The 20063-nt window shown below is 45.7% G+C and overlaps 1 protein-coding gene across 1 annotated transcript; it reads left to right on the top strand.

The window, feature by feature from the left end:
* The first annotated feature begins 490 nt into the window (after positions 1–490).
* Positions 491–2086, top strand: LOC139833000 (uncharacterized). Its single transcript, XM_071823023.1, has 2 exons — positions 491–1025; positions 1170–2086. Exons 1-2 carry the CDS (start codon positions 491–493, stop codon positions 2084–2086), a joined length of 1452 nt encoding a protein of 483 aa, XP_071679124.1.
* Positions 2087–20063: the final 17977 nt, after the last annotated feature.

Consider the following 20063-nt stretch of genomic DNA (forward strand, 5'->3'; position numbering starts at 1 on the left):
CATGTAGCATTTCCCGATTCCAACCATATAACAGTTAACGAAGCCGGAGGCGCTGGAAATCAAAGACTATAGGCCCATTAGCCTTGTTCATAGCTTCGCAAAGCTCTTCTCTAAGATCATTGCGAATCGACTCCGCCCCAGATTGGGCGAGTTGGTGAGTATGAACCAGTCCGCGTTCATCAAGCGCCGGAGCTTGCATGATAATTTTGTGCTCGTGAGACAAGTGGCTAGGAAGATCAACACTAGGAGACATACGGGGGTGCTCCTCAAGATTGACATTGCGCGTGCTTTCGACTCTATCTCTTGGAGTTTCCTGTTTGAGGTGTTGAGGAGAATGGGCTTTGGTGAGAGATTCCTGAAGTGGCTAGCGCTGCTACTTTATACCTCCAACACAAAGGTGATGGTGAACGAAGTTCCGGGAGGACGCTTTTTTCATCGGAGAGGCTTGAGACAAGGGGACCCCACATCCCCCATGATTTTTGTGGCGGCTATGGAGGCCCTGACCAGGATTGTTGTTAAGGCGGTGGAGGCAGGTTTATTTGGAGATTTGGCCTCTATCTCTCCCTTACAGAGGATTTCCGTGTACGCGGATGATGTGGTTCTTTTCCTCAAGCCGCTACAGGGGGAGCTATGGGCCACGAGACACATCTTGAGTCTTTTTGGTGAGGCGTCAGGGCCCCATGTGAACTTTCGAAAAACTACTGCCACGCTGATTCGTGGATCTCATGAGGAGGAGGAGAGGACGGCCAGGATCCTGGGATGTGAGCTGGCGGCCTTCCCAATCAGATACTTGAGGCTTCAGCTCGCACTCCGCCCCCTCACTAAGGCGGAGTGGCAACCACTTCTTGACCAAGTCACCAAGAGCGTCCCAGGGTGGCAGAGGGGACTCATTAGCAGAGAAGGCAGGCTTGTCCTTATAAACTCGGTGGTGGCGGCAAGAGCGGTCCACCAAATGGTGGTTGCGGAGGCACCGACCTGGATGTTGGAAGAGATAAACAAGTGGATGAGGGCCTTTTTCTGGGCCGGTAAGGAGGACGTGCATGGTGGATAGTGTCTAGTGGCATGGAGGAGCATATGTAAACCTAAGGAGCTCGGCGGGTTGGGGGTCAAGGAGTTGAGGCTACAGGGCCTCGCCCTTAGAGTGAGATGGTTATGGCTTAGACGCACAGACCCGGAGAGGCCTTGGCAGGGCCTACCTGGGCTAAAGGATCCAGAAGCAGAAGGGGTCTTTCAGAGCCTAGCACAGTTTACGGTGGGAGACGGACGTCTCACCTACTTCTGGAGGGACAGATGGATCGGAGGTTACACAGCGGAAGAGTTGGCACCGGAGGTTTTTGCTAGGGTCCCTACAAGGAGGAGGAACTCTCGCCTGGTGGCGGAGGCGCTGCAGGAGGACGTGTGGATTGATGACATTCATGGGGAGATGACTGTTGACCTTTGGATGCAATGCCTAAATCTGTGGGAGGCTGTCGAAGAGGTGGAGAAAGATAGCACGAGACCTGATAGCATCACCTGGAAAGGTGTGGAATCAGGAACCTACACGGCAAAGGGTACCTATAAGATGTTGTGTCAGGGAGGCATTCGCTGGGCCATGAGTAAGCCGGTGTGGGGTTCCTTCTCCCCCATGAAGTGCAAGGTGTTTGCTTGGCTGACCTTGAGATATAGGCTTTGGACCTCGGACAGGAGAGCGAGACATGGGCTCCAGGAGCATCCAGATTTGTGTTACATATGTCTACAAGAGGAGGACAACGTTGATCACATCTTCACCCTTTGCCCCTATGCCAGACAGGTGTGGTACAGAGTCCTTAGGAGCGCGAACCTACGGATTGCGGATCCTGGGTTCACGGGGAACCTACAACGATGGTGGACGGAGGCCCGTAAGCGGGTGAGGAGGTTCGACAGGAAGCGTTTTGACACCATGGTCATCTGCACGGCTTGGACGCTCTGGAAACAGAGGAACGCAAGGGCTTTTGGGAATGAAAGGGAGCAGAAAACGGTAGAACAAGTCCTAGTGCAGGTGAGAGATGATTTCCACCTCTGGGAGAGGGCTAAGAGAGGAGGGAGGCTAGGTGCAGCGAGAGAGTAGGCCTAGGCAGAGGGAGGTGGTGTGTGTGTGTGTTTCAGCACTCTTGTGCTTTCTTGTAAAACTTTTGCTTCTCCTTCTATAAAGATAAGGCACGCGTTTTGCGTGCTCTCGAAAAAAAAACAGTTAACGAAGCAGTTTCAACCTTCGCCATGAAAATTAAAAGCTAAGAACACATGTGTTCATATGAACCAGCGGAGCGTGTCTCTCTCCCACACAAGCATTTATTCAAACAAAAAAAAAAACAAAAGCACACAGACGCTCCAAGTAAAGTACATAAGATGTGACCGAATAAAAATATAGTTTCAAGAGAAGGAACCTGATAATTTGTCGATGAAGAAGGGGATGCCTTGGGCATCCCCAAGCTTAGATGCTTGAGTCTTCTTGAAATATGCAGGGGTGAACCACCGGGGCATCCCCAAGCTTAGAGCTTTCACTCTCCTTGATCATAGTATATCATCCTCCTCTCTTGACCCTTGAAAACTTCCTCCACACCAAACTCGAAACAAACTCATTAGAGGGTTAGTGCATAATCAAAAATTCACATGTTCAGAGGTGACACAATCATTCTTAACACTTCTGGACATTGCCCAAAGCTACTGGAAGTCAATGGAATCGAACATATCCATCGAACATATCAAAACAGGCAATCCGAAATAAAAGGCAGAATCTGTCAAAACAGAACAGTTTGTAAAGACGAATTTTATTGAGGCACCAGACTTGCTCAAATGAAAATGATCAAATTTAATGAAAGTTGCGTACATATCTGAGGATCACTCACGTAAATTGGCATAATTTTCTGAGTTACCTACAGAGAATTCAACCAAGATTCGTGACAGACAGAAATCTGTTTCTGCGCAGTAATCCAAATCTAGTATCAACCTTGCTATCAAAGACTTTACTTGGCACAACAATGCAACAAAACTAACATAAGGAGAGGTTGATACAGTAGTAACAACTTCCAAGACACAAATATAAAACAAAGGTACTGTAGTAAAATAAACACATGGGTTATCTCCCAAGAAGTTCTTTCTTTATAGCCATTAAGATGGGCTCAGCAGTTTTAATGATGCACTCGCAAGAAATAGTATTTGAAGCAAAAGAGAGCATCAAGAAGCAAATTCAAAACACATTTAAGTCTAACATGCTTCCTATGAAAAGGAATCTTGTAAATAAATAAATTCAAGAAGCATAATGCAACAAGCATAGAAAGATAAAACAAGTGCAGCTTCAAGATTTTCAGCAAAAAGAGAGGTGTTTTAGTAACATGAAAATTTATACAACCATATTTTCCTCTCTCATAATAACTTTCAGTAGCAACATGAGCAAACTCAACAATATAACTATCACATAAAGCATTCTTATCATGAGTCTCATGCATAAAATTATTACTCTCCATATAAGCATAATCAATTTTATTAGCAATAGTGGGAACGAATTCAACAAAGTAGCTATTATTATTATTCTCATCATCAAATATAGGAGGCATATTGTAATCATAATCAAATTTATCCTCCATAACAGACGGCAACAAAAGACTACTATCATTATAATCATAAATAGGAGGTAAAGTATCATCAAAGAAAATTTTCTCCTCAATGCTTGGGGGACTAAAAATATCATGCTCATCAAAGCCAGCTTCCCCAAGCTTAGAATTTTCCATATCATTAGCAACAATGGTGTTCAAAGTGTTCATACTAATATGTTCCATCGGTTTTTTAATTTTCGGATCAAACCATCCATGTCTTAAATCAGGAAATAGAATAAGAAGCTCATTGTTGTCCATTATGCCTTACTAGTGTAAACAAGAAACAAAAAGATGCAATTGCAGGATCTAAAGGAAATAGCTTCGAGCACACACACAATGGCGCCAGAAAAGTACTGTTACCTGAAACCGGAGTATGAGTGCCTTTTACCTTTCCTCCCCGGCAACGGCGCCAGAAAAGTGCTTGCTGGCGTGTAGTTGACGAGGGAGGAAATGGTGTAGCTTTCCTTCGTTCCCCGGCAACGGTGCCAGAAAAGTGCTTGATGTCTACGGGAGCTTCTATTCTTGTAGACAGTGTTGGGCCTCCAAGAGCAGAGGTTTGTAGAACAGTAGCAAGTTTCCCTTAAGTGGATCACCCAAGGTTTATCGATCTTAGGGAGGAAGAGGTCAAAGATATCCCTCTCATGCAACCCTGCAACCACAAAGCAAGAAGTCTCTTGTGTCCCCAACACACCTAATAGGTGCACTAGTTCGGCGAAGAGATGGTGAAATACAGGTGGTATGAATAAATATGAGCAGTAGTAACGGCGCCAGAAAAGTGCTTTGCTGTCCAGGACTGGCGTGTGGTTGATGGTGGTAATATTGCAGGAAGTACAGATGCAGTAAAACAGTAAACAAGCAGCGATAGCAGTATTTAGGAACAAGGCCTAGGGATCATACTTTCACTAGTGGACACTCTCAACATTGATCACATAACAGAATAAATAAATGCTAGACTCTACACCTCTTGTTGGATGATGAACACCACTAACTGTGTAGGATTACACGAACCCTCAATGCCGGAGTTAACAAGCTCCACAATATTCGATGTTAATATTTAAATAACCTTAGAGTGCATGACAGATCAACATAACCAAACCAAGTACTAACATAGCATGCACACTGTCACCTTCACGCTACGAAAGGAGGCATAGATCACATCAATACCATCATAGCAATAGTTAACTTCATAATCTACAAGAGATCACAATCATAGCCTACGCCAAGTACTAACACGATGCACACACTGTCACCATTACATCGTGCAGGAGGAATAAACTACTTTAATAACATCACTAGAGTAGCACACAGATAAATTGTGATACAAAACTCATATGAATCTCAATCATGTAAGGCAGCTCATGAGATTATTGTATTGAAGTACATAGGAGAGAGATGAACCACATAGCTACCGGTACAGCCCCGAGCCTCGATGGAGAACTACTCCCTCCTCATGGGAGACAGCAGCGTTGATGAAGATGGCGGTGGTGTCGATGGAGAAGCCTTCCGGGGGCACTTCCCCGTCCCGGCGGCGTGCCGGAACAGAGAGTCCTGTCCCCCAGATCTTGGCTTCGCGATGGCGGTGGCTCTGGAAGGTTTCTCGTACCGTGGCTTTTCCGTCTCGAAGTTTTAGGTCGAGGACCCTTAAATAGGCGAAGAGGCAGCGTCAGAAGGTCAACGAGGCGATGTCACCACAGGGGGGCGCGGGCCACCCCCAAGCCGCGCCGGCCTACCATCTGGTGGGCCTGTGGCCCCCCTCTGGCCTCTCTCGGATGTTCTGGATGCTTCCGGGGATTCTAAGATGCTGGGCGTTGATTTCGTTCGATTCCGAGAATATTTCCTTACTAGGATTTCTGAAACCAAAAACAGCAGAAAACAGCAACTGGCCCTTCGGCATCTCGTCAATAGGTTAGTTCCGGAAAATGCATAAATATGACATAAAGTATGCATAAAACATGTAGATATCATCAACAATGTGGCATGGAACATAAGAAATTATCGATACGTCGGAGACGTATCCATGCCCCGGTGGTTCACCCCTACATATTTCAAGAAGACTCAAGCGTCTAAGCTTGGGGATGCCCAAGGCATCCCCTTCTTCATCGACAACATTATCAGGTTCCTCCCCTGAAACTATATTTTTATTCCATCACATCTTATGTACTTTGCTTGGAGCGTCGGTTTGTTTTTGTTTTTTGTTTTTGTTTGAATAAAATGGATCCTAGCATTCACTGTGTGGGAGAGAGACACGCTCCGCTGTTGCCTATGGACAAATATGTCCTTAGGCTTTACTCATAGTATTCATGACGAAGGTTGAATCTTCTTTGTTAATTGTTATATGGTTGGAATCGGGAAATGCTACATGTAGTAATTCTAAAATGTCTTGGATAATTTGATACTTGGCAATTGTTGTGCTCATGTTTAAGCTCTTGCATCATATACTTTGCACCTATTAATGAAGAAATACATAGAGCTTGCTAAAATTTGGTTTGCATAATTGGTCTCTCTAAAGTCTAGATAATTTCTAGTATTGAGTTTGAACAATAAGGAAGATGGTGTAGAGTCTTATAATGTTTACAATATGTCTTTTATGTGAGTTTTGCTGCACCGGTTCATCCTTGTGTTTGTTTCAAATAACCTTGCTAGCCTAAGCCTTGTATCGAGAGGGAATACTTCTCATGCATCCAAAATCCTTGAGCCAACCACTATGCCATTTGTGTCCACCATACCTACCTACTACATGGTATTTCTCCGCCATTCCAAAGTAAATTGCTTGAGTGCTACCTTTAAAATTTCTATCCTCTACCTTTACAATACATAGCTCATGGGACAAATAGCCTATAAACTATTGTGGTATTGAATATGTACTTATGCACTTTATCTCTTATTAAGTTGCTTGTTGTGCGATAACCATGTTCCTGGGGACGCCATCAACTACTCTTTGTTGAATATCATGTGAGTTGCTATGCATGTCCGTCTTGTCTAAAGTAAGGGAGATTTACCACATATTTAATGGTTAGAGCATGCATATTGTTAGAGAAGAACATTGGGCCGCTAACTAAAGCCATGAATCATGGTGGAAGTTTCAGTTTTGGACATATATCCTCAATCTCATATGAGAAAATTAATTGTTGCTACATGCTTATGCATTAAAGAGGAGTCCATTATCTGTTGTCTATGTTGTCCCGGTATGGATGTCTAAGTTGAGAATAATCAAAAGCGAGAAATCCAATGCGAGCTTTCTCCTTAGACCTTTGTACATGCGGCATAGAGGTACCCCTTTGTGATACTTGGTTAAAACATGTGTATTGCGATGATAATCCCGGTAATCCAAGCTAATTAGGACAAGGTGCGGGCACTATTAGTATACTATGCATGAGGCTTGCAACTTGTAGGATATAATTTACATAACACATATGCTTTATTACTACCGTTGACAAAATTGTTTCTTGTTTTCAAAACCAAAGCTCTAGCACAAATATAGCAATCAATGCTTCCCTCTACGAAGGGCCTTTCTTTTACTTTTATGTTGAGTCAGTTCACCTATTTCTCTCCACCTCAAGAAACAAACACTTGTGTGAACTGTGCATTGATTCCTACATACTTGCATATTGCACTTGTTATATTACTTTACATTGACAACTATCCATGAGATATACATGTTATAAGTTGAAAGCAACCGCTGAAACTTCATCTTCCTTTGTGTTGCTTCAATACCTTTACTTTGATTTATTGCTTTATGAGTTAACTCTTATGCAAGACTTATTGATGTTTGTCTTGAAAGTACTATTCATGAAAAGTCATTGCTAAATGATTCAGTTGTTTACTCATGTCATTACCATTGTTTTGATCGCTGCATTCATTACATATGCTTACAATAGTATGATCAAGGTTATGATGGCATGTCACTCCAGAAATTATCTTTGTTATCGTTTACCTGCTCGGGACGAGCAGAAACTAAGCTTGGGGATGCTGATACGTCTCCGACGTATCGATAATTTCTTATGTTCCATGCCACATTATTGATGATATCTACATGTTTTATGCATACTTTATGTCATATTTATGCATTTTTCGGCACTAACCTATTAACGAGATCTTTGAAGAGCCGATTCTTTGTTCTGCTGTTTTTGGTTTCAGAAATCCTAGTAAGGAAATATTCTCGGAATTGGACGAAATCAACGCCCAGGGGCCTATTTTGCCACGAAGCTTCCAGAAGACCGAAGAGGAGACGAAGTGGGGCCACGAGGTGGCCAGACACCAGGGCGGCGCGGCCTGGGCCTTGGCCGCGCCGGCCTGTGGTGTGGGGCCCTCGTGTGGCCCCCTGACCTGCCCTTCCGCCTACATATAGTCTTCGTCGCGAAACCCCCAGTACCGAGAGCCACGATACGGAAAACCTTCCAGAGACGCCGCCGCCGCCAATCCCATCTCGGGGGATTCAGGAGATCGCCTCCGGCACCCTGCCGGAGAGGGGAATCATCTCCCGGAGGACTCTTCACCGCCATGGTCACCTCCGGAGTGATGAGTGAGTAGTTCACCCCTGGACTATGGGTCCATAGCAGTAGCTAGATGGTCGTCTTCTCCTTATGTGCTTCATTGTCGGGTCTTGTGAGCTGCCTAACATGATCAAGATCATCTATCTGTAATGCTATATGTTGTGGATATACTTCATAGGTATACCATCGACACTATATGTTGTGTTTGTTGGGATCCGATGGATAGAGAATACTATGTTATGTTGATTATCAATCTATTACCTATGTGTTGTTTATGATCTTGCATGCTCTCCGTTATTAGTAGAGGCTCTGGCCAAGTTTTTGCTAGTAACTCCAAGAGGGAGTATTTATGCTCGATAGTGGGTTCATGCCTCCATTAAATGCAGGACGATGTGAGAAAGTTCTAAGGTTGTGGATGTGCTATTGCCACTAGGGATAAAACATTGATGCTATGTCCGAGGATGTAGTTATTGATTACATTACGCACCATACTTAATGCAATTGTCTGTTGTTTGCAACTTAATACTGGAAGGGGTTCGGATGATAACCTGAAGGTGGACTTTTTAGGCATAGATGCATGTTGGATAGCGGTCTATGTACTTTGTCGTAATGCCCAATTAAATCTCACTATACTCATCATATCATGTATGTGCATGGTCATGCCCTCTCTATTTGTCAATTGCCCAACTGTAATTTGTTCACCCAACATGTTATTTATCTTATGGGAGAGACACCTCTAGTGAACTGTGGACCCCGGTCCATTCTTTTACACTGAATACAATCTACTGCAATACTTGCTCTACTGTTTTCTGCAAACAATCATCATCCACACTATACATCTAATCCTTTGTTACAGCAAGCCGGTGAGATTGACAACCTCGCTGTTACGTTGGGGCAAAGTACTTTGGTTGTGTTGTGCAGGTTCCACGTTGGCGCCGGAATCCCTGGTGTTGCGCCGCACTACATCTCGCCGCCATCAACCTTCGACGTGCTTCTTGACTCCTACTGGTTCGATAAACCTTGGTTTCTAACTGAGGGAAACTTACTGCTGTACGCATCACACCTTCCACTTGGGGTTCCCAACGGTCGCGTGCTGTACGCGTGTCAAACGCCGGGTTCATCAGGCCATGCAGGTATGCTGAATGGATTTCTAGTATCGTACCTGTACAGAAAAAAGACGGCCGATGGCGTGTCGCCATAGATTTTCGGGATCTCAATAGAGCCACTCCAAAGGATGAGTATCCGATGCCGGTAGCAGAGACATTGATCAATGCAGCTGCTGGTCATAAGGTTTTGAGTTTCATGGATGGCAATGCCGGCTACAACCAAATTTTCATGGCTCCAGAAGATATACACAAGACTGCATTCAGAGTACCAGGTTCGGTGGGCTTGTTTGAATATGTAGTCATGACATTTGGACTGAAAAATGCCGGCGCAACATACCAAAGAGCCATGAATTACATCTTTCATGATCTGATCGGCAAATTGGTGGAGATTTACATTGATGACGTGGTGGTCAAGTCTGTTTCATTAGAAGGACACTTGGAGGATTTGCGACGCATCCTGGACCGAACCAGAAAATTCGGGCTAAGAATGAATCCGAAGAAGTGTGCTTTTGGTGTAACGGCCGGTCAGTTCTTGGGTTTCTTGGTTCATGAACGCGGAATTGAGATCGGCCTGAAAAGCCAGGAGGCAGTGCGAACAATGAAGCCACCTACCACGAAGAAGGAACTCCAGTGTCTCATCGGCAAAATCAATTTCGTCAGAAGGTTCATCTCCAACCTGTCAGGGCGAATCGAGCCGTTCATGGGACTGGTGAAAATTAAATCTGATGAGGAATTTCGCTGGGGGCAGAGCAACAGCGAGAGTTTGACGAGATTAAAGAGTATCTGACAAAGCCACCTGTGTTGGTTCTGCCCCAGCAAGACAGACCATTCTATATTTACTTGGCAGTGGCTGACACTTCCATCGCATCAGTGGTGGTGCAACTTTATGATGGTCTGGAGAGAGTTGCTTTCTACCTCAGCAGAAGGATGTTGGATGCAGAAACTAGGTACCCTGAGATCGAGAAGTTGTGCCTCTGCCTATTTTTTACCTGCACCAAGCTTCGTCACATCTTGCTGTCAGCGGAAATTGTCATCATATGCAAATCAGATGTCATCAAACATATGTTGTCGGCTCCTGTATTGAAAGGCCGACTCGGTAAGTGGATGTTTGCATTATCGGAATTTGATCTCCGGTATCAGCCTGCGAAAGCAGTCAAGGGACAAGCGTTGGCCGATCTTATTGCTGAACGAATCAACACTGATATAGCAGCACTGTCTGTACGTGTATGGGCCATGTTTTTCGATGGATCGGCTTGTGATGATGGTTGCGGCATCGGCATTCTACTCGTGTCGCCCCGGGGGGCAACATACTCCTTCTCCATCAGGCTACCTACCCCTTGCACCAACAATGTCGCTGAGTATGAGGCAATACGCAAGGGAATGGAGTTGCTTTTGGAAGTCGGGGCAGAAGCAGTGGAACTTTTTGGAGACTCAAAATTGGTGATTTCCCAACTCACGGAAGAATACAAATGCGAGAGCGAGTCGTTCTTCCCATTATGGATGCAATGCCGTGAGCTGATGGCACAATTTAGGTACATAAACTTCAATTGGATCCCGAGGTCGCAAAATACCGAGGCCAACGATCTCGCACAGATGGCGTCAGGCTCCAAGGACGTAGCAGGTGGAGCCGATGTTCAGGTACAATTCCTGGAACCGGATGACTGGAGAGCCGATATCTTCAATTACTTGAAAGATCCGGCTCGGGGGGCACCTAAACGGATAAGGTACAAGGCCATGAAGTATGTCCTTATAGGAGATGACATGTTCTACAGGACTTTGGAAGGGTTACTTCTCAAATGTCTAGGACCAGCCGAGTCAAATCGGCTCTTACACAAGGTACACGAAGGCGCCTGTGGAACTCACCAATCGGCTCATAAGATGAAATGGTTGATCAGGCGATCGGGGTTTTATTGGCCCACCATGCTTGAGGATTGCTTTAAGTACTATAAAGGGTGTCAAGCGTGTCAGATGTTTGGGAAAATTCAGACGGTACCCGCATCAGCAATGAACCCCATCATCAAGCCTTGGCCATTTCGAGGTTGGGGCATGGATATGATCGGCAAAATCAATCCTCCATCAAGCAAAGGCCACGTGTGGATTTTGGCCATTACAAATTACTTCACTAAATGGGTGGAAGCCGTCCCTATGAAGTCAGTGAAATCAGAAGATGTTATCAATTTTGTGAAAGAACATGTCATTCATAGATTCGAGATTCCCCAGACTATCACGACCGATGGAGGTTCGGTCTTCATTTCTAAAGAGTTTAGAAAGTTCTGCGAGGACATGGGAATTAAGTTGATCCGATCGTCTCCATATTATGCTTAAGCAAATGGGCAAGCTGAAGCGTCCAACCAGAGCCTTATCAAGCTGATTAAGAGGAAGGTCGACGAGCACCCTAGACGTTGCCACGAGGTACTGTCAGAGGCTTTGTGGGCTTATCGCATGTCATGTCATGGAGCAATAAAAAACCTCGCCATACCATCTGGTCTATGGACAAGAAGCCGTATTGCCCTGAGAAATTACGGCTGGGTCGAGACGTATTACGTTTCAGAATGATTTAACAACTGAAGAATATGTAGCCCTGATGAGTGATAGCATTGAGGATCTAACGGAACTCAGACTTTGGTCGCTTGAGAAAATTAAAGAGAACAAAGCTAAGGTAGCTCGCGCATATAATAAGAAGGTGAGACCAAAGGAGTTCCACGTTAGTGACCTGGTATGGGAAGCTGTATTGCCATTGGGGACTAAGGATGCAGTGTATGGTAAATGGTCTCCAAATTGGCACGGGCCGTACAGAGTCGACCAAGTTTTAAAGGGTAATGCATACATGCTCGAGGAGCTGAACGGTGTGAACTTCCCAGTGGCTGTCAATCGTCAGCATCTCAAGAAATATTTCCCAAGTATGTGGGATGATGAACAGTAAAATATAGAGGCCGATGCATGAAATCGGCCAGTAAAAAAATTAAATATGCAAAGCAACAGGACACAAAGTACAGCCGATGCACGGACATCGACTTTAGACTAAAAAGCCGATGCACAGCCATCGACTCTAGAGGTACAAACTGTTACATAGATAGGCTCTACTGAAGGATTGCCTCGAAGGCACGAAGGGCGTCAACACGGACACGATCCACATTGGCGATCTCGGCCTCATCGTCTTCGTCCTTGCCCGTCACCAGCTGTTTGTTCAGGGCACGTATTTCTGCCAGATCAGTTTTCAGTTGAGCTTTGAGGCCTTCTGCTTCCTCTTGGGAACGGGCAATAAGAGCTTCCTTATCGTGGATAAGCTGTTTGGTTACCCGGACCCTCTCTTCAAGGTCCTCCAGTTCCTTTCGCAAGGTCTCAAGTTTGACGGTGCTGACAGAGGTGTCAGTTTTGGCGTCCAAGGCCTCCTTTTTCTCATTAAGCTGCTGACATTTGTCTGCAATATCGGCTTTCAGCGGGAGTTGAGCGTGGCGTAGATCGATTCTCTGACGAGCTGACTTCACCCTTGACCTGTAGGCAGATAGAGTCACAACTGGCCAAAGTTTCACCTGCAACGTTACCGGGAGGTGGTGCTGGATTTCTTCAAGAACGATCTTCACTTCCTCGGGGTCCTCGACCAATGTCTCGATCGAAGAGGAAAGCAGGGCTTTAAGACGCTGGAATTGACTCAGGACAGCGCTGGGTCGTGGTTCATCGCATGCCATAGAAGGAGCTGGTTCGATGGATTCAGGGTCGAACGTTAGCAAGCTCGAGAGGTCACAACCCTGACAAACAGAAACAGCGTCAGTATGCAGCAAAAGGGAAGGGTAAAGCCAAACAAAAGGAGCGTACCGCTCCTAAGACCAGAGGGACAGCCGATGATGAGGTGATCGGCTCTTGTGTTTCTGCTTGGGGCTTGGCCAAGTTGGCAACCTGGTCAACGACACCTTTAGAGGTTGCTACATCCAGGTCTGCGGAGGGCATCAGTACTTCCTCGACTTCCCCACTAGAAGTGTCATCGGTCTGCAAAGGAGGTGGTTAGCCGATGAGAGCAGCAATAGATTAGCAGGAAAGATGAGCCGGAGAGAGTATGGAGGGTAATTACATTTGAAGCCTCTTGGTTCGATGAAGGGGCTTGCGGTTCCTTTCGAGCTCTCTTGATGCATCGGCTCTTTGTGCGTAGACCGCCCTGCCCCGCTTTGATTGGAGCTTGGGGGCAGCAGGTTCAGGAACTGGCCTTTTCTTGGAAGCCGATGGTGGCAAATCTGGCTGGCTCTGCGTGGTGATTTTCCTAGAGTTGCCCGAGCTCGAATTCCCTCGACTGGATTGCGTTTCCTCGCTGGAGTTGTCTTCGGTGGAGGCCTATAAGAGAAGAGTTAGTAAGCATAAAGCATGTTTGCAGAAGCCCATGAGGATAAACGAAATCAGTCAAGGCATGGATCAACGTACATGCAAGCTCTCTTGATCCGGAGGAGGGCTCCAGCGCTTCAACGTCTTCCTGGCAGCTACTTTCCTTACTGCCGTTCTCGCCTTGACTGAGGCTCGGGGGGCAGCTGGCCCGGAAGATACTTTGATCTTGGAAGTCGATTTTGGTGAAATCGGCTGGCTCTGCATCACAACCTTTTTCAAGGGTGGTGAGCTTTTGCAGAAAAGGACCACCGGAGCTGGTGGGAGGAATTTAAAGGGGGAGCCGTCATCATGTGCAGGTTCTGGACCATCTTGTTGCTGCAAGGAGACAGAGCAAGGTTATAAAAATCATTGTAAGCCACTTCAAGAGAATTTGTGAGTAGTGGTACCTGTTCTGCAGGGATATCATATTCAGCATCAAGTTGTTTCAGCAACGGTCCCAGAGCTCTCCTGAAGGCATGAGTCTTCCACATTGACCACCAGGTCTCAAAACCATCGGTTGATGAGGTGAAATAGAGGTTGTTAGGGACTGGAATGGCTAGAGCATCAAAGAAGGAGTAACACCTCTGACCGGTGAGGACATCGGGCAACTCAGCTCTCTGTTAAGTGGTGGAGGAAGAAATGGGGAGACACCTGCCCAAGACCAAACTGCCGGGCTGCTACGACCGGCTGATATGACTCATATTCAGGTTTGATTATTCTGTTTGATGTGCTCATGCCAACTGGAAGGAAGCAGGGACGGATCATGGTGGAATACAATTGCCGGGTGCTGGTGTCATCGGCAAAGCTGTCTAGCCTGAAGGAGACTGGATTTTCAAAATTTTCAGACTCCGTGTAAGGAAAGAAGAGAGGATTGTCCAGGCCTTGGAAGAAAATTCTGAACCACTCTGATGCTTCCTTGGGGATCAGTTTACTGCCTGGAAGGCTATATAAAGCTTGGCCGTAGCTAGTGCATCGGATTTGCTTCCCGTTAGTATCTGGAAAGGTGCAAGTGGCCAAGAGTGGGAAGTTTGGGATGTGATTCTGGAAATACAGCTGAGCCCATAGCTGAATAAACCACCAGGGACCTCCTGTTTTGACTGTCTTTTGGGCAAACAAATTGACAGACATTAGTTGGAGATATCGATAGACCTCTCCAAGGAACAGTTTGCCGATACCAAGCTGGGTGCCTCTGGCGAGTTCATAGGCTAAAGAAAGATAGTTCTTGGTCGGAGCAAGTGAAGGGCCACAAAATATGAAGTGTTCCAGCCAGAAATTTAGGAAGGCCGTGTGTTCTTTCTCTGTTACAGGGCCTTTATTTTTCATGTGGCGTCGAAGATAAGCACCCCAGTTTGTGCACTCTGTTTTGGAGGAGAGTTTGAAAGGGACCTTTGGCAGCATAAAAGCAGAGGGGCTGGGGGATGTAACGTCTAGACCAGTGATCATGGCCACATCTAGTAGAGTTGGTGTCATGGGGCCGTGGCCAAACATGAAGCAGTTCAGAGCATCAGACCAGAAGTAGCCGATGGTTTTTAGAAGGTTTTCATGCTTCTCAAGGGGAGACAGTGATAAAGATAAAGCATCGGCTATTCCTGTGGTTTCCCATTTGGCTTGGTGAGTTTTGGATACTCTACTGTACCATGACACCCAATCTTTAGGAGGGTTAGGCCAGGCTCGTAAGCAGTCGGCCCAAGAAGTTAGATCTAAGTTCTGGTTCACGAAGGGAATTCTATTGGCCTCGCAAGAAATCAAATGGGCAGGACTCTCGGTAGTACGGGGGCCAATGCAAAGAGAATTTGGAAGAGAAGGATGCGGCAACAGAATGTCTGATACCTAAAATTAATGGTGAAATAAAGCATTAATTCAGATGTTGCTATTAGTTCTAGCACTATGCTCGGATGGTGATGGGCAGTTAAGGATTACCTTCAGGCCAGAGACCGTTGCGTTGGCGTTGGATGATTCCGCCATCAGATTTGCTGCGGAGATGAATCTGCACGATTAGGGATCTGGGATTCGCGTGGCTGTGAGTTGAATCTGTTCGATGGGCGATTTGGGGATCTGAGTTCGGTCCTTCAGACACGGGTCGCAGGTTACCGTTTGAATAGGCAACTAAGTCTGGCCTTACTAGCGTTTTATGGTAAAAGACCGATGCGTTGCCATCGGCTCTTTGTGCGTTGACCTACTTTGACAATCGGCAAAATCGACATGGAAGCATCCTTCATTGATGAAGAGGGTTTTTTACAAGAAGAGCCGATTGCTCACAAAAGGAAGATCTGCTACCTAATCTACTACTACTAGTCCTATTCTAGTAGTCCCTAATCTAGGGGCCGGCGCCGTCGCCACCGTCGCTGCCCTCGTCGTCGCCGTCCTCGCTGCCATTGGCGCTGCTGCCGGCGAAGTCCTCGTCGCTGCTGCCGAAGCCGTCGGTAGGGGCTTCTTCTTCTTCCTCGTCGTCGTCGTCGTCGTCCTCCGACCCGGCGCGGAAGCGCTTCGCCGGCGGGTACTCGTCGGAGGAGGTGTCGTCCTCCGCTTCCTCCTCCTCGTCGGAGGAGGTGTCGTCGCCCCAGGAGAAGGCGTCGTCGTCGCTCTCTTCCTCCAACTCCCCGTCAACGAGGAACTGGAGGTTGTCCTCCCCGTCGGTCAAGGGTTCGTCATCCCCTGACCCGACGGCGGTCAAGGGTTCGTCATCCGACTCGACGGTGAAGTCCCAATCCGCCTCGTCCCAATGCTCAGGAGCGAGGGCCTCGTACGCCGCTATCGGGTCGTACTCCGGCGTCGGCTCACGGGAGGAGGAGGATTGGAAGGAAAGACCCGAAGAGGCAGAGGAGGAGGAGGCCATTGTTGCAGAGGAAGGGGCTTCGATTGCTAATGTGGAGCAAGAGGATGAGGAGGCGAACTGCTCGGATGCGATTAAATAAAGGGGATATAGTGGAGATGATTCAATGTTGTGGCAGTTTTCGAGGATGCGATGCCAAAACTGTCAAATCGTGCACTACGGAGAAGTTGAGAAGACAACGCATCGTGATGGAAGGGTACTGTAGCGGTTCTGCTCTGCAACGCGTAAACCGGTGAAGGAAAAAAATGAAGTGGTTTTGGAATTACTATTGCCAAAACCAGGGGGGCATGTGTTATCACCGGTTTTTAGCCAAATAAGGAGATGGGCCGTAATTGAGATGGGCTTAGAGGATATGCACGTAAAATATTTCTGAATCGGCCTCGTACGAGAGTTTGGGCTAGATTGCCCGTGTATTTGTACATTATGGTAGATTTTGTTAGAATTAAGAGATAGAAAGTCCACGGACTATAAATATGTACCTAGGGTTATTGAGAAAGGAGGACGATCACGTTCACAACAAACCAATCTAGGCGCATCGCCACCCCTTGTTTCGAGGGTTTCTTCCGGGTAAGCGCCTCTGAGCAGTATCAGTTTATTCGCTGTTCTGTGTGTTGCTCGTACTGAAGCCTTGTTGATGGTGAGTAGCACTGTTATCATAGGTGTTTTGGGGCTAGCGTCGATGCTTTCTTGATGTATTTGCTTAGTTATGCTATCCCTAGATATCTAGCTGCCCTTGCACCTATCTTAGGTGTGAGGGCAGCATCTTGCTTAGTATTTATTCAGTAGATCTGATCTATTATGGTTGTTCCTTGGTCTCCAAGGATTAGTTTGATATCCGTATGGTTAGGCCTTACAAACGGGTTGAATGATCCAGTAGTGCGTAAGGTATGGTTTGCCGATCCAAGAGGAGTCGTTCCGGGAATCAACTCCATGTTGGTTTTTAGGCCTTTTCTAGGACTAGTTTTCCGTTATCTTGTGTATCTGCCAGGCTCAACTACGTGTAGGACGTTTCAGTTATGCGGTGAAAACCCTAGATCGTCGTAGTTTGTTTTAACTTAATATTGATCAAGCAGGGCCTCCATGTTATCGTAGACCCAATACGAACCATGGGTGGATCGGCTCCTTGAGCCGATTCACAAGATAACCTGAGAGCCGATCGAGGCTCGGATTTAGTGTTTACGTGTCTGCCATGCAGGAAACTAGTTGAAGCAATCCATCACCTTCCTGATCAGGTATAGGTCAGGTGACACGCCTTAGCACCAGCCAGGACGTGTGCCGGAGTTTTGCGGGCCGTTGCCCGAGGGACCAGGGCCCACCAGCAGTTCTGGGAGCCTCCCGGCTCTTCGTGTTGCTCGTCGCTGCTCGCCGGTGGGTTTTGGCAGGCAACACATAGGAAGGAATACATAGGAAGGTGGATCTATTTAAGGCATCCCACCATTGCAAAATATTTGAGCATTACTGGAGGCTCTAAAGGGAAGACAATAGACCTTCCCTTTGCAAAATATTTCAGCATTACTGGAGGGAGAAGCAAACCTGACCAAATCTCAGCCCATTGATGTCGTTGCTGCTTGACATCGAGAACAGTTTCCCTTGATACTGATTTGGAGATAATGGTATCGTTTCAGGAAACCACAACAGAAGCATTTGACCTCCTTTGTCCAGTCTCAGAAGTCTCTTCTACAGTTTGTGAGGTCTGCAGACCTAGACAGACAGTAGAAAGGTGTTCTTATGACACACAATTTTAGAAACTCGTGAACATGTTTCTCAGTGAAAACGATCAGAAATCTTAAGCGATGAACATATATGAATAAGGTAAAATTAGTATAGTAGTAATAATATAATTTCCCAGACTTTGCATGGCAGGATAACAAACAATTTGAGATTTAAAAACTAATAATTATATATTTTCAAATATTTAGATTTTTAAACTAATATGATGAAAAAACATGATGATTTCCTCTATAATAATGGCATTGCTTATAATTAAAGAGAACATTTTTTGGCAAGTAACTTTCATGAATCACAACAACTCAGTGGATTTTTGCAAGAGAACCTAAGCCAAGCCCTTGCGGCATTACTCTTTTTGGCAAAAGGCTTTCTCGCAGCGAGAAATGATATTTCTAACATACATGCAGACAATACGGGTTTGAATTGAAACGAAACAATTACCAGAAACATGCATGCCAAACTATGGATAATGAGAGGGCTCTTCCTATGTCCATCAACACAGGGCAGATTATAATCCTACACCACAAAGCATAAAACGATAGCGTACAAAAAAAAATCCTGAATTTCATTGGCTTGTGTAATTGTTGGATAAACCTAGAAATTGGCTCACATCCATCATCTAATCCCGCATCAGATGGGAGGATCCATTCCCACTACGAATAGATGCACAGTCAGGGATAATGCAGAGAAAAAAAGATTGACATCACATATACCTTGTGCTGGCCAGGAAATATCACCGGTTGGAGAGGAGCGGTGGGTCGACAAACTTTGGTTGATATTTTCAAAATGTTCTCAAACTGCTTGACATCCGCACATTGATAAGCATATATAAACAAATCTTGACTTCAGCCTATGATACAAATCTTCCAAATATACCTTCCACCGTGTCCAGTTCATCTGTAAAAGAAAAGGCAATACTAAGAAATAATTGGAGACATGATTATTACTATGTCGTGGTTCAAATCGACCCACAGCCAACAATATGGAATTCCAATAGGATTCTATTTTTCTTACCTAAAGTGGAGGTTGAAAATAAAGCACCACAATTTGAGAAAAATGGAGATGCAAGCCCCCCGCACCAGAGGAGAATTGATGACCTTTCCATTCTCGCCAGACCACGAAAACCACAATGAATATGAAGAAGCTTTATGAGCTCAAAATCCTGGTAATCTAGGAAGGCTGCAAGAAAAAATGGAGATATTTGATGACTTGCAGGAGAAGCAGATTCACCATCATATGTGTTAACGAATCCAGAGAGATATTTTAGCATGTTCTCACCACTCTAGGAGTGTTGTGCTCCTCACCGACTTCCATCAAGATCCCCTGGCCTTTGCTGGATCCAACACCACATAATCAATCGCAACGCAACCCAGCACGAACACCCATGGAATATTTAGTTACTAACAATAAGCACCAATTAAACAATTGCTCGGGTTAAACTTGATTGTGTTCACAAGAGAGATAAATCACCTTGGTCTTCTTCTCCACCATACTCTTTATCTAGAATCTGCTCTTCTTTCTCAGTCCTGCGCACATTGTGTTCAGGAAAAGAATCAATTAGCTAGCAATTGAAAATCAGAGTGCTTTACTCAAGAAAAAGAAAAAGACCAGAACGCTAGAGGATGACAACTATGAAGCACCTCAATAACAAACACACGGTCGCAAACCATCCTAAACCCAAGGCCTAATGCGGGTTGTGTACATATAATTTCAAGCTCAGATATGTCACAAACAAATTTGCACAGTTACTTGTTTATGATTAATTACCTCATTTGAAGATACGGTATCTACAACTACCTGCTTGTGTCTGATCTGAGCGGACTGCACCACCAGCGCACGGGACACAGAGGCCACATCAGTAAGTAAACCTGATGATGTCTTGCTCCCTTAAATTAGATTGTGAGAACCATTTTCTTAAAAAATAGAAAAGAAGGGACAT

The sequence above is a fragment of the Lolium perenne genome, chromosome 1 (assembly GCF_019359855.2).
Source record: "Lolium perenne isolate Kyuss_39 chromosome 1, Kyuss_2.0, whole genome shotgun sequence".
Lineage (NCBI taxonomy): Eukaryota > Viridiplantae > Streptophyta > Magnoliopsida > Poales > Poaceae > Lolium > Lolium perenne.

Excerpts from the sequence above, each read along its gene's own strand:
- LOC139833000 (XM_071823023.1), top strand. The coding sequence starts at position 491 with ATGGAGGCCCTGACCAGGATTGTTGTTAAGGCGGTGGAGGCAGGTTTA. Across the intron at positions 1,026-1,169 it reads GAGGGCCTTTTTCTGGGCCG|ACCCGGAGAGGCCTTGGCAG; the intron begins GTAAGGAGGACG and ends TTAGACGCACAG.